At 47.9% G+C, this 25235-nt stretch overlaps 2 protein-coding genes across 2 annotated transcripts; both read left to right on the top strand.

The window, feature by feature from the left end:
- The first annotated feature begins 258 nt into the window (after positions 1–258).
- On the top strand, positions 259–17058 carry mki67 (marker of proliferation Ki-67). The gene is made up of 18 exons (XM_076267017.1): positions 259–365; positions 994–1103; positions 1562–1643; positions 1749–1864; positions 2030–2102; positions 2582–2642; positions 2789–3661; positions 3893–4131; positions 6054–6615; positions 7008–7144; positions 8648–8822; positions 9007–9141; positions 9492–10273; positions 10830–10899; positions 12250–13085; positions 13218–13263; positions 13408–16071; positions 16352–17058. The coding sequence occupies exons 2-18, from the start codon at positions 1015–1017 to the stop codon at positions 16456–16458; spliced, it is 7047 nt and encodes a 2348-aa protein (XP_076123132.1). The 5' UTR covers positions 259–365; positions 994–1014; the 3' UTR covers positions 16459–17058.
- Positions 17059–17664: 606 nt separating this feature from the next.
- Positions 17665–22213, top strand: dnajc9 (DnaJ (Hsp40) homolog, subfamily C, member 9). The gene is made up of 6 exons (XM_076267016.1): positions 17665–17895; positions 18173–18360; positions 18452–18592; positions 19215–19469; positions 20052–20135; positions 21512–22213. The coding sequence occupies exons 2-6, from the start codon at positions 18187–18189 to the stop codon at positions 21629–21631; spliced, it is 774 nt and encodes a 257-aa protein (XP_076123131.1). The 5' UTR covers positions 17665–17895; positions 18173–18186; the 3' UTR covers positions 21632–22213.
- The last annotated feature ends 3022 nt before the right edge of the window (positions 22214–25235 follow it).

The raw sequence follows: 25235 nt of genomic DNA, 5'->3' as shown, positions 1-25235 counted from the left end.
AATGTTTTTTTCAAATCAAAAGAAGTTGTATGCCTCAGATCCCTCCGCAGAGTACTACACAGACTAAATAGTTCCCCGTTTGAGTTGTTAATTTAATATATCCAACGACATAAATAAACGCATTTCTAAATAATGTGTGTTTTAGCTGTAGTGTGAAAATATTCAGTATAACCCTTCCTGGCTAAAATGTTATAACATGTGCTGGCGGAGTGATATACAGTTTTCATTCACACGCTGCCAGTAGTGTGTCCAGCGATGTCCCTTTACCCGGTCCCTGTGTAGAAATTCGGATAAACAGAGCGGAGTATCGGACAGCAGCCACCAGGCATGGTGGACACAGAAGTAACTTTAATATAAAAAATAAGGTCAGTATTTCGAAAAGACGTTTATCCTTCTTGCTGTTTTCAGACATGTTTTCAGCAAAATGTGCTGTGTAATTTGCAATAGAAATCAAGTCTATAGCCAGCTGAAATTTTCACCATACCGAACGTTGGGAACATAACCATTGCTAACGTTAAGTAATGCTTTTGCTAGTCCATATGTTCATTTTAATTGTCAAGGTTTTACGTTAGGTACATGATACGAGTAGTGACCAATGATCTCAGAAACCTGTTGGCGTAGCCTAATGTTAAACGATAGCCTAGTGTTTTTGATGCATGTTAACTTAGCGATGCCTTCAGGTCAGCACAGCACTAAAAGGACGTAGATGCTAGCTGCTAACGGTATCGCACACTGGAGTCTAATCGTCAACAACATTTTGCTCAACTTGAGTTGAACGAGTTGACATTTGCTCCAAATGGTTGAGTTATAAAGTAAAGCTGACCTAGGTTATCCCCAAGTTGTACGTTACGGCATGGGCAACGTGGTTAGCTGCACTTTTGTGGCCTAGTCTGAATATTTTGTCCTGTCAGACACTATGAAACAATTTGTGGAGTAAACCCTGTCAGTGACTCGATTAAACAAACACCCAGTAAAATGTTTTTTCTCTCTCAGGTAAGTTAAGTCACCCAGAAGATGCCTCTTCACGGGAAAATAGTTGTCATCCGGAGAGGCGGCGGGGATGGCACTGAATTTCCCCTCACGGCGGCATGTCTGTTTGGAAGGTGAGTGCTTTTGCTTTGATTCAACTTGGCGTTTCTTTGCGTTGCTGTACATCTGTAAGACAATGCTGATACTTTGTCATTGAACACAAACGAGTCGTGTGGTTTGACATGTACTTATGAAAACGGCAGCGCATAAATCCCACGCGGAAATGGCTGAGGTTGTACAAGGTAGCACAGGCGGGCTTTTTTGTTTCTGACGTTAAGAGTAGACGTAACCACGTTTTTCTGCAGGGAACCAATCACCTTTTTTGTACAATCTGGATGGTGTATTTGTCATGCCTTGTCTTTTGTGCTAGACCAATCATGAATGCCTTTGTCTAAAAGAGAGATCAGCTCAAGCGTGTATTCGTTACGAAAACTGCATATAGGAAAATAACCTTTGTTTAGTCTTTACTACTGTCATGACATGTCTGCTGATGATGGCAATGAAATTTAACATCTCATTAATCCTCTTCCAGAAAAATTGATTGTGACATTCGTATTCAGCTGCCCCAGGTGTCTAAAGAACATTGCAGGGTTGAGATAAACGAGAATAAAGAGGTGAACCACTGTTTCCAAATTTAACTACATGCACCTTTGCCAAATCTCTATTAGCTATATGCAGTGTTACAATTTTTGTATGTTTTGTGTGTTGTGATGTTTCAGGTTGTCTTGACCAATTTGAGTTCAGTGAACCCCACTTGCATCAATGGTGTGCCTATGCAGCAGTCTGAACGACTGAAGGACGGTGATGTATTTACCATTATCGATCGCTCTTTTAGGTAAGATGATCATCTGAGCTTCTGGAGAAATCTATGTAATGCTGATGATGGTTCAACTTAATTTCGCCCCCTTGCACTCACACATTTTGGGTAGAAGGCCTTCGCCTCATTTCCATGAGTTCTTTAATGAGATTTTTTCTTTTTTGTTTTGTTTTGGATCTCTAGGTTTGAAGCCCCTCCTCCACCCACTCCAAAGAAAAAGAGGGTGTCTACGTCAGGAAAGGGAGAAACTCTTCAGGTACGTTGTGTGTTAGATTCTCTTCGTATGTAAAATATAAACACGTTCCTCTGTGTGGCTAAATGTATAAGAGAAACTCTTGTCAGATGTCTTACCATAACTTATGACTGACTGCTTGTACACCTGTCTGCTGTACTTGAAGAACAAGTTAACTAAGCTAGTGTAAGGTCAAGTCTGCTGTAATTGCCTTAGAACAAGTTAACTATCTAGTGCAAGGTCAAATCTGCTGTAATTGCATTAGAACAAGTTAACTAAGCTAGTGTAAGGTCAAATCTGAAATCTGTTGTTAAAACAGTTTGTTGAGATTATGACTAGTATCTTTTGATAATAATTCTAGTAACTGGAAAGACTGGGTGTGTAAGTGCTCATTTTAGCACTGATCTTTGCTCTTGGTTGTGGTGACGTTTTCACCTGCTTTGAGGTGAATCAGAAAAGGCTGTCTTTCAAACTTTAAAAAATACGAAAATATATGTTTTTAGGTTTTACAAGAACATCAAGGAAGAGATTCATCAGCTGAGAAAAAGTACATCTCGGCCTCTGGTAAGTATTCATTCTTTGTTCATGCTGTTTTCTGGGGCATTTGTTGCTTAAGTCTAATGTAACCATGAACAATTGGTTCTGGACAGTGTATTCAAGTATCATTTATCATATAATAATGTGAATTGTTTTGGTTGTGCCTTGCACAGACTCCTGTCTGAAAGATGGATCCAAAACTGCCAACTCCATGGCCCAAACAGTGGAGGCAACCAAGGAGATGGTCACTATGGACACGACCAAATCCAGCAAAGATGCCCAGTCTCCTTTCTCTGAGCTGTATCAGATGATCAAGCAAGATCTGGACCCCAAGTCTCCATGGAAGAGCTCTGGGGGTCAAGGCAAAACTCCACTGTCCAAGCGTAACTCGCAAAAGCCAGCGACGCCCAAGGTCTCAGACGAGGATGCCTCCACACCCGTGGACGTCAAAGGCACTCCGCAGAAGACGAAGGCTGCCCTGCCGGCCACTCCGGCTGGGAAGGAGGCCGCCTCCGTAGCCACGACGCCCAAGTCGGCGCAGAAGAAACGCAGATCAGTGGGTCAGCCCGAAACAGGACCAGAACCAGCTGCAGCCTGCGCGTCGGAACAGCCGGCCGCTGTGGAGGAAACGTCCCAGCAGGCCGAGGCTCCGGCAGCACCAGGGACGAAGAAGCGCTCGTGCTCCTCATCGGCCCTCCGGTCCCCCGGCACCCCCACTCCGGCCTCGGGGAAGAAGAACCCGCCGCAGACGCCCCAGAAGTTCAGCGCAGACGAGGTGGTCCAGCAGATCCTGTCCGACCCCCAGAGCGCTGAGAAGCCCAGCAAGCCTCCAAAGTCTCCCAAGAGTAGGAGCAGCGCCACCCCCACCGCCAGTCCCAAACCGGACCCCTCCCCCGCCAGTCCCAAACCGGACCCCTCCCCTGCCGAGGCGTCCCAGGAAGTGAAGCAGTCGCCCAGGACCTCCCCCAGGGCCAACGCAGGCCAGAGGCTCAGGGTGCAGGACGTGCTGCAGCAGATCGAGCTGTCCACGCCATCAAGGACCAAAGGTGAGGACGCGCCTGGCAACAGCACCAGGGGCCCTCACTTAAACGCAGGGCAAAGTGCAATGCCAGTTGTAATCATATGCGTCTTTCCAAATGTAATGCTGAATGGGAAATCGTCTTTGTTTTGAGCCGGGAGCTGATGTAGTAGAAAAACTGATATGCAGTTGTTCTCATGTTGTATTCGATTCCACTTGAGTTCCAACTTTTGGAATAAATGTGTGTGTTTCTCCTCAGGCGACAAGCCCTCGTCCAGTAAGAAGCGTAAGAGTGGGGACCTCGACGGACCCACCCCACTGGCCAAGAAGAAGCGCGTGTCCTTCGGTGGTCAGCTGAGCCCGGAGCTGTTTGACAAGCGGCTGCCCCCCGACTCCCCGCTTCGCCGCGGCGCCACCCCACGCCGCCGCAGCCTGGGCGCCGCGCTCGTCCACACGCCCAAGTCTCTGCTCCGCAGGGCCTCCATGGGCCTCACGCAGGTACGAGAGCACGCGCCCCACACACACACACACACACACACGAGCACGCGCCCCACACACACACACACACACACACACGAGCACGCGCCCCACACACACACACACGAGCACGCGCCCCACACACACGAGCACGCGCCCCACACACACACACACACACACACACACACGAGCACGCGCCCCACACACACACACACACGAGCACGCGCCCCACACACACACACACACACACACACACACGAGCACGCGCCCCACACACACACACACATGAGCACACACACACACACACACACACACGAGCACACGCCCCACACACACACACACACACACACACGAGCACGCGCCCCACACACACACACACGAGCACGCGCCCCCCACACACACACACACACACACACGAGCACGCGCCCCACACACACACACACGAGCACGCGCCCCACACACACACACACACGAGCACGCGCCCCACACACACGAGCACGCGCCCCACACACACACACACACGAGCACGCGCCCGACACACGGAATAATATACCACACACACACACACGGAATAATATACCACACACACACACACACGAGCACACGCCCCACACACGGAATAATATACCACACACACACACACGGAATAATATACCACACACACACACGAGCACACGCCCCACACACGGAATAATATACCACACACACACGAGCACGCGCCCCACACACGGAATAATATACCACACACACACACACACGAGCACGCGCCCCACACATGGAATAATATACCACACACACACACACGAGCCCGCGCCCCACACACATGGAATAATATACCACACACACACACACGAGCACGCGCCCCACACATGGAATAATATACCACACACACACACACGAGCACGCGCCCCACACACGGAATAATATACCACACACACACACACACACACAAGAGCACGCGCCACACACACACGGAATAATATACCACACACACAAACAAGCACGCCGCCCCCGACACAGGGAATAATATACCACACACACAAACAAGCACGCCGCCCCCGACACAGGGAATGTCGCTGTTGCATGAAATCATATAAAACACATACACAATCCCAATCCTCCCCCACCTTTCTTATGCAGCCCTTGCCACTTAATCTACTAAACTGACACCAGACATAATTTCACTGCAATTCTTACATCCAGTAGCATGTGCAGTGTTTCCCACAGAATTGAGTTCTATTTGTGGTGGTAGGTTTGCAGAATTAACTCGAATGCAACAGTTTTTAACAAATTAGTGCAGCGCGGTTATGATTCTAAGCACAATTTAGTACAACCTGGAAAATCATTGTGTGGTGGTCAATGTTGATATTGTGGTGGGCCGCCACAAATAAGTCAATGTATGGGAAACACTGATGTGACAATAAACTTCCTTGTACACACACACACGAGCACGCCGCCACATACACAGGGAATGTCGCTGTTGCATGAAATAATATAAAACGGATACACACACAAACACGCAGCCCCATACACAGGGAATGTCGCTGTTGTATGAAATAATATACCCCACACGAGCACGCCTCCCCGGACACAGGGGATGTCGCTGTGGCGCTTACTCATATGCCACACGTGAGCACACAGCCCTGTACACAAGGAACGGCGGTTTGGGAATGTTACTGTGGGGCTAAATCATATGGTCAATCGTGTGCGCGCACAGGTTAAAGCATAGAGCTCCCACACGGAACGCCAGTGTTCTAAATCACATGCTCAGTCATGTACTCAGAGTTGTTTGAGAGTGAGAGCATTACATTAAAGTAGTTATTTTTTCAACTTTATTATGAATTGAATATTGTACAGATAAATACTTTTCACTGTTCATTTTGTGTTTTATTGAACATTATACAAGAAATTAAAACTTTGATATGTTTACTTTATGTGAGCAGAGTCGGAAGCTTGGAGAGACCATCCTGGAGAGCCCCAAAGCCAAAGCAAGTCCTGTGAAAAAAGCCAAGACTCCCTCGCCGGCAAAGAAATCTCCCAAAGCCAAGACTCCCTCGCCGGCAAAGAAATCTCCCAAAGCCAAGACTCCATCTCCTAGAAAGCAAGCGGGCACTCCTACCAAGAAGTCGGCTGCCGCCACCACATCGCCCAAACGTCAGTCTCCTGCCAAGCAGAAGAGTCCCGCAAAAGCAGACCAACAAACCCCCAAAGGCAGGAAGTCTCCTTCCCCCGCCAAAGAGAAGTCCCCAGCGGGCAAAGCCAGTCCTGCCAGTTCTCCTTCCTCAGGTCGGAGGTCACCTAGCCAGACGGCCACCGTGTCAGGCCGCTTCTCCATCTCCCGCATCAGCACGCCGTCGCCCCAGCCAGAGAGCGCCACGCCGAAGATCCCCCTGAAGAGGAGGAGCATCAAGGAGTCCGCCAAGAAGACCTCCAGGAAGAGCCTGGGCAAGGCCACGCTGGACGGCATCCGCAGACGCAGTGGAGCGTCCAGGGCCAACCTCAAAGGTGGGGTTTCTTTCTTTCTTTCTTTCTTTCTTTCTTTCTTTCTTTCTTTCTTTTCTTTTCTCTAACAATTCAATACGCTTTATTGGCTTGGCATAAAATAGTGTTGCCCAAGCAAATGCAGTACAGAAATGTAGAAAAACCAAGAAACAGAAACCCACATGCATGCTCCCTCTCTCTCCCCATTCTTCACAACGTCTTTTTTTTAATCCTTTTTAACATACTTGCCCATCTGTCCATCCGTCTTGGTCAGTTTTTCATGTAGTTTTGTAACAATACGCAATACGGCTCTATCAATATGCATCAGTGGATATGTTATGCTTTGTAGTATGTGTTTTATTATGTGTAATGTAACTTAAGAGGTTAATTTTCCTGTGTTGTGGTTCTGTTTGAAGTGGTGAAGTCCTTTGCGGATATTGTGAAGTTTGGCCAAACCAAAACCCAGACTGAGGTTGCTGCCAAGAAGCCAGCCGCTAAAGTCAAAGTGGTGAAGAAGGCTGTGGCAACAAAACCGAAGAGCCCAAAACCTAAGGTAATGTGATGGGACTCCACTCTCTTGTTAACTTTAAACCAGTTTTTCAAACACTAGAATCTAAACTGTATATTCAGGGGTTGTGTTTTACCATCATTTCCCAACTATTAGTAGCAGTTTATACATTGATTTTGCACATTTTCTTTAGCTATGAGGTTAATACACAGGGGCAGTTAATATGGTTTGGTTGCATATTTGCATATAACACTTCTGCAGCTTATACACAATGTGGCTAATACACAATAAATTACTCTAAGAATGTATTTCTACATATTTGTGACTGGATTTAAAGCATATCTTGCACATATTTAAGACTTTTGTTATGAAGCCAATGTACAATCCATACTTATAATGGTGGTGATTAGTGAGGTTCCACCTTCTCTGTAAAGAGCTTTGGGTGCCTTGATAAAGTGCTATTCGAATGCAAGCTGCTGGTGTTGTTGATCAGGGGCCGTATTCACAAAGAATTTTAAGGCTAAAAGTAGCTACTAACTGGCGAATTTAGGAGCAACTCCTAAAAATAATGGGCGTGTCACTCCTAACTTTAGGACTTTTTTACTTTTTTTTCACTAAAAGTAATTCACGAAGCATTTTAGACCTAAAAGTAGCACCTAAGTCTGGGACAGCTTAAAATAAGTCGAGAGGACTCCTAACTCCCTAAGACCTATTCACAAACCCTTTTTGTGGCATTTCACGTTGCGATGTTTTGAAATGCGTATGCGGCTACAGGAGCTTCCAATCGCGAGGGAACAATTTTGCATTGTAGGCATAAAAGGGATGCAATAACGCCACCAACAACAACCAAAACTACTCATTGTCAACATGTAAATTAAATGTAATGCTTCATTGTGAATTAAATTAAAATGTTCTCTTTCCAAATGTAGGTATAGGCTATGGTGACAGGTTAATTTAATAATGCTGCAAAGATACTGGATCAATCCGCATGTTTCATTAGGCTACTAGGCCATTTGTTTAGCCTTACTCTTGATTCATTTAGGCCTTTTTATTTAGTTATTCATCATCTTCCGTCCTTATGTAGCGCACGCATTCTCAGACCTGTCACCTGTCACTCATCATCGTAAGGGAGGTGTTTGGAATCATTCCCGCGTTACAATTATCAGCCAATCAAGGTGGTCACTTCAGTCAAGCTCGTGCATGAGTAATGACGTAATCCATAGCAACGAAGACTCACTCTTAGTTTAGGAGCTGTCATTTTTCCTTACTAAGAGTAGGTCTGAAAGGCTTTGTGAATAACTTTGAAGAGAAAACTCCTAGCTAAAATCTTTTAATGCTATTTAGGAGTACTCCTAGTGGTAAGATAAAAGGCTTTGTGAATACGGCCCCAGATCTGTTTAACTCTTGTTGTAGACTCCAGCCAGGAGGCTGCAGGAGCACACCAGCACTGGCCACACACACACACACACACACACACACACACACACACACAAGCATGAATGCAAGCTGCTGGTGTTGTTGATCAGATCTATTTAACTCCTGTTGTAGACTCCAGCCAGGCGACTGCAGGAGCACTCCAGCACTGGGCATGCCAACTCTCCTGCCACCATCGTAGTGGGCAGGGCCCAGCTCAGAGCAGCGCAGGTGGCATGTGGAGCCCCGAAGATGGTGCCCAACGTCGCCCTCGCCAGGATCGACATGAAGATGGACGAGGATTTCTCAGGTACATGAAGCGTTTGAGTGACTGACTTGCAGTCCTGGCCTGACACGCGTTGGCTTGGGGACCTGCGGAGGCTTTTTGAGATGTACTGTACACCATTAACAATTCTGTGTGTCATGTAGGTTTTTTATGTTTCCTCATTAATAATCTTGATTTTCCCCGTCCTTTGTTGTATTATTGCTTTCAGGGGTTTCAGATATCTTTAAAACTCCCGCAAACAACAGGCAAAGAGCATCTACCAGAAAGAGCGTCATCCCTGGCACTCCTCTGCTGTTGGCCACTATGGCTGAGCTGTCTGTGATGAAAACTCCGGAGGAAACTGGTAAGTAGTCAGTGCATCACTGGCCTTCTTTTACCATCACAAATGTGAATCCTAGGAAGGCAGATAAAATGATCAAAAGTAATATTCTGGAAACTAGGAGATGAATATAAATTTAAGTGTATTCTGGTTCTGGGTGCAATGCTGTTAAATAATTCTGTCTTAGTAGTGTTCAAGTAAAAGACTATATTAGCAGAATAATGGCTTATTGTTAAAGTAACACTATGTTTTCCTAGGTGAGATGGTGGTGTTAAAGTAACACTATGTTTTGCTAGGTGAGATGGTGGTGTTAAAGTAACACTATGTTTTGCTAGGTGAGATGGTGGTGTTAAAGTAACACTATGTTTTCCTAGGTGAGATGGTGGTGTCTCCCCTGAGCGTGGCGTCCACTGCCAAGCGTAGCGGCTACAACAGCGAAGCGGTCAATCGCCTCCTTCAGGACGAACAGGAAGCCAGCTTCGTTGCCGAGGAGACCAGTTTTGTCGCCGAGGACACGGTGTCTGCAGGACAAGATGAACCCTCTGATGCGTCAGTGACCCAGACACCTGGTCAGAAGGCCGAGCCTGCCGCCGCCACCTGCCTCACCGGAGTCAAGCGCATCCTCACGACCCCCAAACAGAAGGCCGAGCCCGTGGAGGACCTGAGAGGCAAGCTGCTCAAGACTCCGCGACAGCCCAAAGCCCCCCAGGAGATGTGTCTGACCGGCGTGAAGGAGCTGCTCAAGACCCCCAACCAGAAGACCACCCCTGTGGAGGACCTGACGGGCATCCAGAGGATTACCAAGACCCCCAGGGAGAAGTGCGACAGCCCAGTGTTGTGTGCGGTCGCCCTGAAGAGGCTGGTGAAGACCCCGAAGCAGAAGGCCGAGCCGGTCGAAGAAGACCTCTCTGGAGTCAAGCACCTCCTGAAGACCCCGAAGACGAGAGGAGAGCCCGTCCAGGAGAAGTTTGGCCTCAGCAAGCTCATGAAGACGCCCAGGCAGAAGGGAGCTGCAGCCGTAGAGGACTTCGGAGGCCTGGAGGAACTAATGCAGGAACCAGAGGAGCCCGAGGAACTAATGCAGGAACCAGAGGAGCCCGAGGAACTAATGCAGGAACCAGAGGAGCCCGAAACACACATCACAGAGGCTGTTGAGGTAATGGCTTCTTGGTGTATAGTCGTCATCATCCCCCCCGGTCTGGAGCATCATAATGTTTGTTCACAACATATAAATATTTCATGTTTTTTTTTTTTTTCTTTTCTTTGCCTGATGATAGAGCCTGGTGTAATGGGCAGTATGTTTTTAAAAGGAGCTGATGTATGCACTTCACTCCTCACTGAAGGCATGATTACTTAGTCTTGATTTATAACGGAAAGGAGAACGTGCCTGTTCCACCTTTTTCAACACAACTCCTAAACTCCATTGCTCCCTTTTTCAACACAACTCCTAAACTCCATTGCTCCCTTTTTCAACACAACTCCTAAACTCCATTGCTCCCTTTTTCAACACAACTCCTAAACTCCATTGCTCCCTTTTTCAACACAACTCCTAAACTCCATTGCTCCCTTTTTCAACACAACTCCTAAACTCCATTGCTCCCTTTTTCAACACAACTCCTAAACTCCATTGCTCCCTTTTTCAACACAACTCCTAAACTCCATTGCTCCCTTTTTCAACACAACTCCTAAACTCCATTGCTCCGTGCCTGCAGGTCCAGGAGGCCGTGGCTGCTCCAGAGTGTGCTGCTGCTGCTGCTGAGGAGCTGCCCGAGGCCCTTGAAGGTGAGCTAATGCTTTATATGCATCACAATTAGGTCCCAAAAACATTTGTGCATTAAAATGGGTCGTTACAAACGTTTATGCATTAGAATGAGGTCTTTAAAAAAAACAAACAAAAAAAACCTTTATGTGTTAACATTTGGTTTCTAAAAAGCTTTATATTTTACAACAAAGTTTCTGAGTTACAGTTAGGGATGTAGGTTGACTTGTTTGGTTCAGCTGAGAGCAAGAGAAAGATGACCACAGATACTTTTCAGATACACTATCACACTGCTGTATTCGCTAGTTGCGCTAACACACTACTGTACTGGCTAATTGCACGAAAGGCTCTCGGTGACTGTAATTAGTATCTACAGGACCGGTGTAGTGTAGTCACTAATTACATTCGGAATAGTGGCAGGTTCAAACACACCTGGCTCCAGGAAACAAACAAGCTCACCAAGAGCCTTTCGTGCAACTAGCCAATAGGGATGTCCATTTCGGCTATTTTTCGTCACCGATAGTCGACACTCCTTAATTGACTATTCACCGTTAACCCGTTAAAAGAAATGTAGGCCCGTTTAGAACGGATACGTGAGCGTCACACACCGACACAAAGAAAAAAAACAAACCTTAAGAAATTAGAAGTGATTACATTTTTCAAGTGCAAACAATTCACAACTTATGTAAATAATGAGCAAGACATTGCCTGACTTCTTGCTTGTGCAATAAATAAAACAGCTTCAAAACTAAACTAACATTTTGTCCTACAACGCAAATGCAGTCAAAAGGCAGGTCCGGCAGCTATAGTCTATTTTGTGTTAGATGGAACCTATTAATAGCAAGTAGCCTAGGCAGGCCCATAGAGTGCCTGAGCGACGAGCAGTTCTGCTATCGGGTAGACTGTATTTAATCTAATGATCAACAAGCAACATTTTAACAATGGAAATTTGTGCCATTTTCATAGCCTACCTTTTCTTTTTATCCAGAGATACTCCAGCTGTAGTTGCGTGCGCAGTCTGAGATGTGCTATGGAGAATAGCCTCTCATATGGGACTAATGTCCCCGCTATGCAAAGATAACTCAGAGTGGCCAGCCATGAGAAACGTGTCTGATTGGCTCTCCACAGGCCGTGGGGATTCGTATGCAATATGGGGAATTCTCTCTCATATGGACCATACTGCAAAAGTTTTTAGCTGTTTAACTGATCTCATTAATCGGTTAAAAGTCTTATTGGTCAAACAGGGAATTATGAACACCCCTACCTAGTGTATAATGAGTTGGCTGTTAGAAGCTGAAAGGAGTTACCAAGTGCAAATGGCAGTGTAAGTTGGTATGACATTTTACAACGTCTGTGTTTGTATGCCTCTCTAGAGCTGAATGCTGCCACAGAAGAGGACAAGGAGAACGTCTGCCCGGTGGAAGAAATCCCAGCCACTGATGCCAAGCCCCAGGAGCCGGTCGACGCAGAAGTGAAGAGAGAACTTCTGGCCAAGCGTCTGAGCTCTCCTCTGAGGGAGCTGGTCCAGGAGAGGGCACCAGAGGCCTCAGAGGAGCTGGTGGAGGCCGACGTTGTCCAGGAGAGGGCACCAGAGGCCTCAGAGGAGCTGGTGGAGGCAGAGGTTGTCCAGGAGAGGGCACCAGAGGCCTCAGAGGAGCTGGTGGAGGCCGAGGTCGCCCCCCTTCAGAGCGCCGAGGCCCCAGAGGAAGCCCAGCAGGCTGCATCCATCGCTGACCTCGCGCAGGAACCCACGTCCGACGCTGCAGAGGTACCAGACGAGGCTGCTCCATCCGAGCTCTCCGAGACCCCAGCCGCCACTGAAGGCCTGCTAGAGCCCCTCGTCCTGGAGGAAGTGGCTACGCCTGCCAGAGGAAGACGTAGGAAGCTGATGGACGAGGACGCGGCGGCGAACACTCCTCAGGCAAGCCCAGCCAGGGCCGCGAGGGGAGGCAGGACGCCCAGACTGCTCCAGCAGGACGTGGTGAAGACCACACCGAGGAGAGGGAGGAAACCCAAACAGGTCTTGGCCGAGGAGGCAGAGGAGCAGCTCAGTGAGGAGGTGGTGGTTGCCGCAGCTGAAGAGCCAGTCGGAGTAACTGCCCCAGCACCTGAAGAGGTCGAGCCAGTCGGAGTAACTGCCCCAGCAGCTGAAGAGGTCAAATCTGTGGTGGCAGAGGTCACTGAACCCAAACAAGGAGAAACTGTTGAGGTACAAAAACATTATTTCTGTCTTGCCTCTGACTAAAAGTGAACAAAACGATTTACTTATACCAAGATTATAAGACTTTAAAACAGACATGATTCAGATCGTTTTGTAAAATTGTTGATTTATTCCATTCAGATCCTAGAGGCAGTGAGTGCTCCCGAATGTGCCGCTGAATCATCTGGTAAGCCATTCATGTTTTCATTTGTTTGTTTATTTATTTATTTATTTATTTATAAATCTTCATAATTGAATACAGATTATTAACACCCAGTACAACAAGTCTCAAATAATGACTGTCCTATTCCTTTGTGTTGATTGTATGTAGAGCTCACAGTTGCATCAGCAGAGGACCAGGAAGCCATCGCTCCAGTGGAGGACCAGGAAGCCATCGCTCCAGTGGAAGATGTCCAAGCCAGCGAGGCCAAATCCACAGAGCCGGCAGCTCTTGCAGAGGGCTCAGCGGAGCCCGGGGAAGCTGAGGCTGCTCCAGTGCGGGCGGCCGACATGTCGGTGACCGATGCCATCGCTGAAGCCAGTCAGGACCTGCCAGAGCCTGCGCCACAGGAGGCGCCTGCCCCTGCTAAAGGAAGACGAGGACGGAAGCTGGTCGAAGAGGTTCCTGTGGCGAGTCCCTCCAGGGCGAAGAGAGGAAGAGTGCCCAAGAAGTTGCAGGAGGAGAGCGCCGAGGCCAAGCCGAGGAGAGGCCGCAAGGCCAAGCAGGACTCCACAGAGCAAGCGGAGGACCAGGCCAGCGAGGTAGCAGTGGCCGCAACATCGGAGCCCGTGGAGGCGCCGGCGCCAGCAGAGGAGTCCGAGGCCGCCGAAGCTCAGGAAGAGTCTGCTGTTGCCGTCGCCCCGAAGACCACCAAAGGGCGCCGAGGCAGACAGCCAAAAGCCGCCGCAGCAGTGGAGGAGGAGGTTGCCATGCCAACTGTCGAGCCTGAGGTCGAGAGCAGCGCCCCGGTTGCTGAGGTCGAAGAACAGGTGGAAGCCGAGGCCGCTCCGGAAGGCGAGCCCAGCACTGAAGCTTCTGAACTTGCGGCAGCTCCGGTTGAAGAACCAGCAAAGCCTGCAGCTGCCAAGCCTGTGCGTGGACGCAGAGGCAAACAGGCCGCTGCCCAAGTGGAAGAAGCCGAAGAAGTTACGGATAGCGAACCCAAAGCCGAGGTTAAAGAGAAGCCCCAGGCTCCTGCTGCCAAGACCGGACGCGGTCGGAGAGGCAAACAGGCCACTGTTGAGGTTCCTGCCGAGGCCGAGACCAAGCCTGACGCCCAGCCTGAAGCAGACCGCACCACTGAAGAGCCAGAGAAGCCCCAAGCTAAGGTCACCAAAGCAGTACGCGGCCGCAAGGCTAAGCAAGCTCCTGTTCAGGTGGAAGAATTGCCGGAGGAAAGTGCGACTGAAACCGCTGCAGAGCCTGTTGGTGCTGCACCTGCCGAGGTGGTAGAGCAGCCATCACAAGCGGTGGTGAAGTCTGGACGAGGCAGGAGGGCCAAGCAGGCACCTGCTCAGGTAGAGGAGGTCGCTCAGGTAGAGGAGGTCGCTGAGGAAAGCGAGCCTAGTGTTGAGCCTGCTGCTGAGGCCGAGCTTGCTGCTGCTGCTGTAGCTGTTGAAGAACCAGCGAAACCCGTGGCTGCCAAAGCTGCACGTGGCCGTAGAGGCAAGCAGGTGGCTGCCAAAGCGCTGGAGGAGGACGTGGCCAAGGAAAGCGAACCCGAGGCTGAGGCTGAAGACCACACCGCAGCCAAAGCTGAGCAGAAGCCCCAGGCTCCTGCTGCCAAGACTGGACGAGGCCGCAGAGGCAAACAGGCTCCTGCTCAGACCAGTGAGGTGGAGGCTGAAGTCCAGCCTGATGCAGAGCAGATCGCCGCCGCTGAGGAGCCAGAAGAGAAGCCTCAGATCAAAGCCGCCCGCTCAGGACGTGGACGCAAGACCAAGACGGAACCGGAACCAGCGGCAGAGAGCGAGGGGTCCGAGACACCAGAACCTGCTGCAGAACCAGCCCAGGTGACCGAAGAGCAGGCGCCAGCTGTGAAGTCAGGGCGCGGGAGAAAGGCCAAGACTACACCTGCCCAGGTAGAGGCTGTAGAGGCTTCCGAGCCATTCATCGCCAACACTGAGGAGAAGGTCAGCGACGCCGCCCCTGTCAAGAAGGGAAGAGGTAGAGTCGCCAGAAAGGGGAAGGCCGTGGAGAGCGACCCCAGCACTGGCCAGGCCGCGGACGCTGAACCCACCGAGAGCAAGGTCACCAAGAAGTCTGTAAACTGGAGCGCCGATCTGGTCGAGGCCAAGTCGATCGGAGATGCTGAGCCCCACGTGGAGGAGCCTCAGAAAAAGAAGACGAAGCGCGGAGTGTCTGCCCTGCCCGCTGCTGACGCCACTGAGGACGCCCCCGCAGCTGCGGTGGTGAAGCGCGGAGTGTCTGCCCTGCCCGCTGCTGACGCCACTGAGGACGCCTCCACAGCTGCGGTGGTGAAGCCGGCGCTTAAGGGCAGGGGTGCTGCGAGAGGCCGAGGGCCGAAGAAAACCGCTGAACCGGTAGCGACCGAGGAGGAGGAGGCCAAGCCAGAGGATGCTGAGCCTGTTGCCAAGACGACAGGCAGGCGAGGTAGGGTAGCGGCCACAAAGGAGGTCAAGCCTCAGCCAGACGAGGAAGTAGCCGCTCCTGCCCCAAAGCGCGGAGCCAAGAGGAAAGAGACGGCCGAAGTGGAGACGGAGGCAGTGGCCAACGCTGCGTCTCCCCCCAAGAGGAGGCGAGCAAAGGCGGCTACACCGGAGGAACCTCAGGCGGCCACGGAACCAGGGCCCGCCCCAGCCACCAAAGGGAAGAGGGGAGCCGCCAAGAAGGCAGAGGAGGCGGCTGAGGTGGTCGCAGAGAAGAGCGAACCCGCCGCTAAGCCCGCCCCCAAAGCCGTCCGGGGGAAGAGGAAAGCGCTAGAGGCTGAGCCCACCCTGGGGGAGGAGCCAGTTTCAGCAGAGGCACCCAAAGGTCCGTATCTTCAGTCTCAACATTGCTATCCATATGTTTCTTTTTATCTCTAGGCTTCTTTTAAGTGTAGACTTGTGGTCTAAATTGTCTATATTGCTATATTTGGTTAAATAGTTTTTGACCTAAAATGATACAAGAAAAAAATGCCACAAGTGCCAAATTCTGGGCTTTGTTTTTTTTACTACTCTTGTTGTTGGGAGGGAGACTGTTAGATTGTAGTTGCCCTTGTGGTCTAAGGTCTGACTCCAGGCTAATTTCCCAACGTGCTCCATTTCTCCAGCTGAGTCCAGTGGTGCCCGGGCGCGAGGCCGGACGCAGAAGAAGGCTGCGGAGACCGCCACCCCGACAGAGACCGCCACCCCGGCCAGGCGCACCAGGAGGAAATGAAGCACTGAGTCCCACACGCAGCTGTAAATAATCCACACACGGGTTTTAAAAACGATACGCTTTTTTTATATACGTGTATTTTTTTAACTGGTGATTATGTTGACTTACAGATTATTTTTTTCAGTTTGTTTTCCTGTTGTGCTGGTGCATAGATTATTATTAGAACTTTTCAGACTAATATATCTATATATATGGACCTTTTTGTACCTTTTTGATGTATTTTATTGTGAGTGGTAGATTTAGATGTCCTTAATTGTTTACAAAAAGTGTACGTATTTAGGACAAGGAAAAAAAACTTCAGGGCAAATTGACTTCATATTGTCACAAAATGTTTGCTTTACTTGAACCAATAGCTAAAATGTTTTAAAAATGTCCAGATGTTCCATTTTAAATTACATTTCAAATGGAAAAGAGAAATTAAAATTGAGGAGTGAAAATGAATTGACATGCCAACCATGTGGAACGGTTTTACCCAGCAGGCAGAAGCAGATTTGAACGTTTCAAATGTAAATATTTACTGTTAAGGCATCTATACCTGGTTCAACCATTGCAACCCTCTTGCAAAATCCATTTCACCAATAAAGTCATTATAATTCCTCAGTTTGTTGGGTGTTTAAATAATTGTTCCAGCTATCATGGAAATGTCTAGGCTACATTCCAGATTTTAGGTCTTGGTCATGGGTAACACTTGATTGAATATGATTGCCTCAATGAAGGAGAAAAGTATGATCTTACAAATCAATGCTACAGTCAGATAAAGTTTTGTCACCAGAGAGTTTCCCAAGCTTAATGTTCTCATTCAATATGCCATCTTTCATTCAGGTAGCACTGGTCTCTTCTTTTTTTTTCTTTTGTCTGCTTTATTAGATACAAATGGAGATAAGACAAATGTGAAACAGTATGGTTACAATTATACAAAACGAAGTTGCAAGGTGCACAAAACAAAGAGAATAAATAATAAATTAACAGAAAAAAACAATTATCTAGGGGAATTAACAATCACAATATTTTAATGTTTAAGCAATGTAGGATAGTACCATAGACACTAAAGGATAGCACCGGTCAATCTATGGTTAGTCTGTTACTTGCGTCATATACATGCGTCGCTTTTTCATTTCTGGGAAGATGTGAAGAGGGCTATTATTCGTAGTACTATTATTCGTAGTAACACATTAATTTCTATATATATGTGTCTAATATGAGCACACACATGCTAAGAGAAATGTACATATTCCTGTAAGTAAGCTTTTACATAAGCATTCTGATGCGACGTACTTCGTTGCATGTTTATGACGTAATGACGTGCGCGCCAAATTTTGTAGGGTTGACGGAAAGATCTGTGGCTCGGTAAACGGGCTCTAATAAAACCTTAGTAAGATAGTTGTGTTAACTGTTGTGATAACAGCAGTCTGGTGAGTTTTTGTTCCTAACCTCTAGGTGAGTATCTCCCATCCCTTTGTAGAATTTACCGTCATTTGACTTGTCATGTTAAATGGGCTTGTTAGATCTTGTTAAATGTCAGTTAGCTAGACATCTAAAGACAGGTAAATCCGTCAAATCGATTAACTGTTGTCTTAAAAAGTGGCGCGACGTCAGTGCCATGTTTTGAAATGGCATTTTTCCTTTGTTGTCGTCGTCATAGATGCACCATTTTGCTAGTTAGCACTAGCACTGTATCATGGGTAAGCCTGATTCCACTTGCTTGACGTTGTAGCTCGGACTCGAACCATGGGTTTGCTGGAACGCTGCGAGGAGCTGTTCAAGACCTCCAACCTGTATGAGGTCCTCGGCGTCACCAAAGAGGCGTCGGACGGAGACGTGCGTCGCGGATATTACAAACTGTCCCTTCAGGTTCACCCTGACAGGGCACAAGGCGATGAACTGGCAACCGAGAAGTTTCAGGTAGCTTTATTTGTTAACCTTCAGTCTGATTGACGTCTTTGTGTTTGTATTGTGATTTAAAGCTTTTTAAAGGATGGTGTTGGTCTTTCAGGTTTTGGGCAAAGTGTATGATGTGCTGAAAGACAAAGACCAAAGAGCCGTCTATGACGAGCAGGGGACAGTTGATGAAGAATCTGACTGCATGAACCAGGACCGCGACTGGGAAGAGTACTGGAGACTGCTCTTCCCTAAGGTACGCCACACATGGGGGCGCTGTGTTATGTCAGGTGTGTTTATAAGTATGTTTAGGTTGGCCTTTGGACATCATTTAGTAGTAATGTAGTGTTTATAGTAGTGGCAATGGATACCATTAACTATCAACTAACTGGGGCATCAAGGGTGCCAAAAATACATATTTCACTGTCTGCTGCTAAGGAAGACCACACGTGCAAAATAGGAAACCTCTACAGAATGCTTTATCCTGAACAGGCTGCTATTCTGTCAAATGGATTGGTCATACACTAAGGCGAGGATCACATCAGCCAGTGGCAAGCGGCAAACGTAACGCAACGCCCAGACCATAATACGTTTTATCTTGTTCCTAAGCAACACAAACAGGTTTGTCAATTGAATACGATCGCGTTGCGCTTTGAAAGATGAACCAAGTTCAACGCTCAGCGTGTTCAACGCTAGTGTTACGCCAGCGTTGACACCGTTTCGCTGCCGAACCATAGAGTCCAATAGGAAACCTGCCGCTTGCCGCTGGCTAAAGTGATCCCCGCCTAAACGTATAGTGCTGCGCAGCCCAGTTGGATCCCCTGATACGTCCAGCTGGTGTTGGCCGAGCTTCTGAATGGTTTTGCCTTCCTGTGCAGATCAGCCTAGACGACATCCTCCAGTTTGAGAAGAAGTACAAAGACACGGCGGAGGAGAAGGAGGACCTGAGCCGGCTGTACATGCAGTACGAGGGGGACATGGACCGCATCATGGACGCGGCGCTGTTCGCCGAGGACCAGGAGGAGCCGCGCATCAGGGCCGTCCTGCAGGGCCTCGTGGATGCGGAGGAGCTGCCCGCCTACAGGACCTTCACACACGAGAGCGCCAAGAAGAAGAGCAAGCGCAAGCGCAGGGTGGGTACACACACACACACACACACACACACACACACACACACACACACACACACACACACACACACACACACACACGAGAGCGTCAAGAAGAAGAGCAAGCGCAGGGTGGGTACATACACACACACACACACACACACACACACACACACACACACACACACACACACACACACACACACACACACACACGAGAGCGTCAAGAAGAAGAGCAAGCGCAGGGTGGGTACATACACACACACACACACACACACACACACACACACACACACACACACACACACACAGGAGCGCGCCAAGAAGAAGAGCAACCATAGGCTCAGGGTACAAACACACACTCACACACATGTTTAAATTTTATGTCTAGCCTTATTTTTGATCACTAAACCATGTGCTGTGTAGTTGATGTCTTTATGTAATAGGCAACTGAGTAGCCGATCTACTGTTTATCTATTGTGTGTGTGTGTGTGTGTGTGTGTGTGTGTGTGTGTGTGTGTGTGTGTGTGTGTGTGTGTGTGTGTGTGTGTGTGTGTGTGTGTGTGTGTGTGTGTGTGTGTGTGTGTGTGTGTGTGTGTTGAGTAGGCTGACAAAGAGAGGAAGGAGGCTGAAGAGATGCAGAAAGAGATGGGCATTAGCAGCAATGACAGTCTGGAGGCCCTCATCAAGGTAACACGGCGCATCATGCCTCTACTCTTCTTCTCTTCTCTCTTCCCTTCTCTTCTGTCCTCTCCTCTACTCATCTCTCCTCTCCTCCTCTCTTCTCTCCTCTTCCCATCTCTTCTGTCCTCTCCTCTACTCATCTCTCCTCTCCTCCTCTCTCCTCTCCTCTACTCATCTCTCCTCTCCTCCTCTCTTCTCTCCTCTTCCCATCTCTTCTGTCCTCTCCTCTACTCATCTCTCCTCTCCTCCTCTCTTCTCTCTTCCCTTCTCTTCTGTCCTCTCCTCTACTCATCTCTCCTCTCCTCCTCTCTTCTCTCCTCTCCTCTACTCATCTCTCCTCTCTCCTCTCTCCTCTCCTCTACTCATCTCTCCTCTCCTCCTCTCCTCTCTCCTCTCCTCTACTCATCTCTCCTCTCCTCCTCTCATCTCTCCTCTCTCCTCTCTCCTCTCCTCTCCTCCTCTCTTCTCTCCTCCTCTCTTCTCTCCTCCTCTCTTCTCTCCTCTTCCCATCTCTTCTGTCCTCTCCTCTCCTCCTCTCTCCTCTCCTCTACTCATCTCTCCTCTCCTCTACTCATCTCTCCTCTCCTCTACTTTACTCTACTCTCTTCTCTCTTCCCTTCTCTTCTGTCCTCTCCTCTACTCATCTCTCCTCTCCTCCTCTCTTCTCTCCTCTCCTCTACTCATCTCTCCTCTCCTCCTCTCTTCTCTCTTCCCTTCTCTTCTGTCCTCTCCTCTACTCATCTCTCCTCTCCTCCTCTCTTCTCTCCTCTACTCATCTCTCCTCTCTCCTCTCCTCTACTCATCTCTCCTCTCCTCCTCTCTCCTCTCCTCTACTCATCTCTCCTCTCCTCCTCTCTTCCCTTCTCTTCTGTCCTCTCCTCTACTCATCTCTCCTCTCCTCCTCTCTTCCCTTCTCTTCTGTCCTCTCCTCTACTCATCTCTCCTCTCCTCCTCTCTTCCCTTCTCTTCTGTCCTCTCCTCTACTCATCTCTCCTCTCCTCCTCTCTTCTCTCTTCCCTTCTCTTCTGTCCTCTCCTCTACTCATCTCTCCTCTCCTCCTCTCTTCTCTCTTCCCTTCTCTTCTGTCCTCTCCTCTACTCATCTCTCCTCTCCTCCTCTCTCCTCTCCTCTACTCATCTCTCCTCTCCTCCTCTCTTCCCTTCTCTTCTGTCCTCTCCTCTACTCATCTCTCCTCTCTTCTCTTCTCTCCTCTCCTCCTTTCTTCTCTTCTTTTCTCTTCTCTCATGTCCTGTCCTGTGTGGATATATAGATTAATTATACATTTTACCAACGTCACTTGTATACATTTAGTTACACGCAGCTACATGTGACGTTGGCTCTGATCCTTCCCTGACGTGTGGTCCGTTTGTGTGTTGCTGCAGCGGAGGCAGAAGTCTAGCGAGCACGGCTTCAACTCGCTCATCGCCGGCCTAGAGGCCAAGTACTGCCAGAGCGGAAGCAAGGGAGCCAAAGGAGCCGCCAAGAAGAAAGGGAAGAAATGATGGCGTGTGACCGCCACCGCCGCCGTGCCCAGGCGTTAGCAGAGGCCGCCCGGTGTGCTCACTCCAGCAGGCTGGGACAACTCTTAAGAAATAACGTTTACGGTTATTTTGTCATTAAATTCCAGAGACGCAGAAAGAGGAGTGTGGTCTGTTGAGGCTGGGCTGTTGCTTTTGGTGGAGCAGTCGAGCGCTTACACTAACAAGTCTGCTTTGTCAATGAGAGCCCCTGTGGACAGTGGGCCTCTCAGTCATTGGGGCCTTAGACTAGGCCTATGTACAGGTTTATGATTTCAAGTTGTACATCTTCAAGGTTACTATTTGACTTTGAAATTATATTCAATGCCGTTTTGAAATGTTTTGCGTGTGGTTGTGTGTGTGTTCGTTCAGCTTTTCTAGAAGATAATTCAAGTATTTTTTTTTTTCCCCCCAACTGAAAAAGCTGCTCTAGCATTCCTATTTCTTGTCATGGCACGTGTATGAAGTTGTTTGAACATTTAGATGTAACAAATCTGCCCATTTCTTATGATTATACTGTTTGTAATGTTGTGTTTTAATTGTAATGATTAAAAATTATATTTGAAAGTAGGCCTATAGTGTCAAGTCAATACATGCTGAAAAAAATTATGAAGGTACCAGTCATCGCTTTAAATACAGAAAGTACCTAAATATAAAACATCAGTATACTAATTGTACTATTTAAATGTCATGGTTTGTGGTTATTATTATTTTGGTACATTCTAATTAGTATATTAGGCCTACTATATTTTTTCTTTTTTTAGGTTCTATGACTAAACTGATCATGTTAATGTAGTGTATGTTGCTTTGGACAAACTGCTTGGTACTCTATAAACGTACAACGTCACGTAAGTAGAAGTGGCGTCTGCGCCTTAAGTTTAACAGATGTTTCGCTCGGTGCGTAGCTCCAAAATAAATTTAAATCAAAGTGCACAAAAAGTTACAAACGTTTCGGGCCTTGCACATGGTGATCTTTTTGTACAAGTTGAAATAACTATAACCATAACAAAATTGTAATCATGTGTGGTTATCCAAAGGGATATTGATTGACGTCATAATTCAGTCGTCACAATGGAGCCTGGCAATAAAGTTTCGCGCAGGGACCAGATTCGCACACAGCCCAACAGGTCACCCATTAGACGCAGCCCTTGTGCAGTCTTCAGCCTTTTCCTTGACGACTTGACAAAATGTGGTCTCAGAAAAAGTACATAGGTTCCACGAAGGAGAGGGAGGACCTTTGCCGTCTCTACATTGAGTTCGACGGGGACATGGACCGCATCATGGAGTCCGCTCTGTGCGCCGAGACCGAAGACGAGCCGCGCATCAGAGAGGTTCTTCAGAGGCTCATCGAAGCGCAAGAGATCCCCGCCTACAGGACCTTCACTCACGAGAGCGCACAGAAGAGGCGCAACCGCAGAGGAAAGGTGCGCATCTATTTCTTATACACACTACAACGATAGAGGCAATATTGCGGTTCACATTTTAGGAAATCCGCTCGTTCAAAATAAGTTTGATGACAAAAGTGCAAGTAAGAGAATAGGATCTAACTTGATGTAGGTGGAGATGGAGAGAGAGGAGGCTGAAACGAAACAAAAGGAGATGGGTATCACCAGTGAAGACAGCCTGACCGCTCTGATCAAGGTAGACATGGATTTGGAAACACGACTGGAATCCCTCTACTTTAGCTGCTAGTTTTGTAAATAAGTCCTTATTTACATTCTGTCATTAGAGGAAACAACAGTCCAATGAACAGAAATTCAACTCCCTCATCTCTGACTTGGAGGAGAAGTACTGCGAGGAGGAGCCCAAGAGGAGCGGTGCCAAGTAATAGCAGCTCCGCATGCTTTGTGGAGACACAGCCCAGCAGCCACCTTTATGTTACAATAAACTCTCTGTGAGCATAATCTATCCCTGAGACTGTGTCATGTTAGTGCTGGTGCGTCCCAGGATGCTGACTATAGTGGTCTGTACTGGGCAGGGTTGTAGTGGAGGCTAAACGCAAGTAAACACAGTTTATCCACCTATCCAGAAATTTCACCTCTCAAAAGAGTTTATTCACCAAATGTAACTTTTAACATTCAGAAATCACACTGTGTTATCCACATTCACAATATGTACACTTATCAACACTGTATGAACCATTTAATACCCCTGGTATTGATAGACATGAGACAATAACCTCCACCATCATCAAACATGTTCTGAATGTCTTTTTTAAAAGTCTGATACCGTCCACCTTACCATGAGCATAGTTTACCCATCTCTTATTTTACCACTACACCCCTGGTGCTGGGGTAAGGAAGTCGCACACATGCATGCATGCAATACACACACTCCTAAGATGATTGGGATGAGCAGAGAGCCTGCATGTGTGTGTGTGTTTATGTGTGTGTTGGGGGGGTGGGGCAGTATAATAATAGAGCAGCATAGAGACCTGCCAGCACTCTGATGTACAACAACTTGCATTGATATAGTGCTTTATCAAGGCACCCAAAGCACTTTAGAGTGAAGGGGCGACCTCACTAACCACCACCAATGTTTAGCCCACGACTGACCCACCGCAGGGTCCACTTTTAAATGGCCAATAGTAAACCAGAGACACAGACACAAACATACTGTAATAATGAGAAGCAGAGAAAATAAATGGATGCCATCTATCTATCTGCCTGTCTGTCTAACTGTCTGTCTGTCTATCTATCTATCTATCTGTCTGTCTGTCTGTCTGTCGGTCAGCCAAACAGACAAGCTGAGCACCAAACGAAATGTCATACTACATACTTTACGTTAGTATTGCTATGTATGTGACAAATAAACCTTGTATCCTTGTGTATGTGCATTTTAGAATAAAGAAAGACATGGTTTAGGAGGTAGGAAATGACTTCAAGGTATATTTAATCAAATAAAATAATCATGATTTTATTCAAGGTACATGTATATTTAACAAACTCTGGACAGGGCACAGGTTGGCACAGTACAGAAACAGTCTGTCCCAAAGACACTGCTGGAAACCTGATTGATGGTGACACAGTAGATCCATGTAGTTGGTCTACTGAATGTGCAGCAGCTCTGCTGAGTTCTACAGTTCTACAGTTCTGTTCTACAGTTCTACAGTTCGGTTCTACAGTTCTGTCCCCTTTGTCCTTCTCTCCAAAGGAAAATCAGTCAGTTACAAAAATGCTCGTGTAACCTACTCATTGTCATCTTGTGCAAAACCTGTTAAATTCACATTTAATAGCCCAGACCAAAGAATTACAAACTGTAGCACACGTTCCAGTGATGTCCAGCTAATAGGAGCTAGAGCACTCTTAAACGGCACTACTCTGAACAGAGAGAGAGAAGGCCACAGTGTGCAGAGATGTGATACAAAATCAGCACCTGGCGTGAACTGCTGTCTGTGCAGTGTTCCTGATACTATCTGTGTTACCTGTGTAACTGTCCACTCCAGTGTAAGGCCTTTATAAGGACAGGGCTGGACAAGAGAGATCTAAGGGCTGCACTGGCTAACTCTGTGGCTTGGGCAAGCCCTAGGCTACACTGATGAGATGCAGAATTGTCTCACACAAGGGTTTTGCAATTGATAGCCCCTACC

This window comes from Alosa pseudoharengus, unplaced genomic scaffold (genome assembly GCF_046254945.1).
Source record: "Alosa pseudoharengus isolate Yale_2024_CS ecotype anadromous, Long Island Sound unplaced genomic scaffold, YU_APseudo_1.1 YU_APseudo_1.1_scf_4, whole genome shotgun sequence".
NCBI classification, from domain to species: domain Eukaryota; kingdom Metazoa; phylum Chordata; class Actinopteri; order Clupeiformes; family Clupeidae; genus Alosa; species Alosa pseudoharengus.
This window is presented reverse-complemented; position numbering and strand designations above follow the sequence as displayed.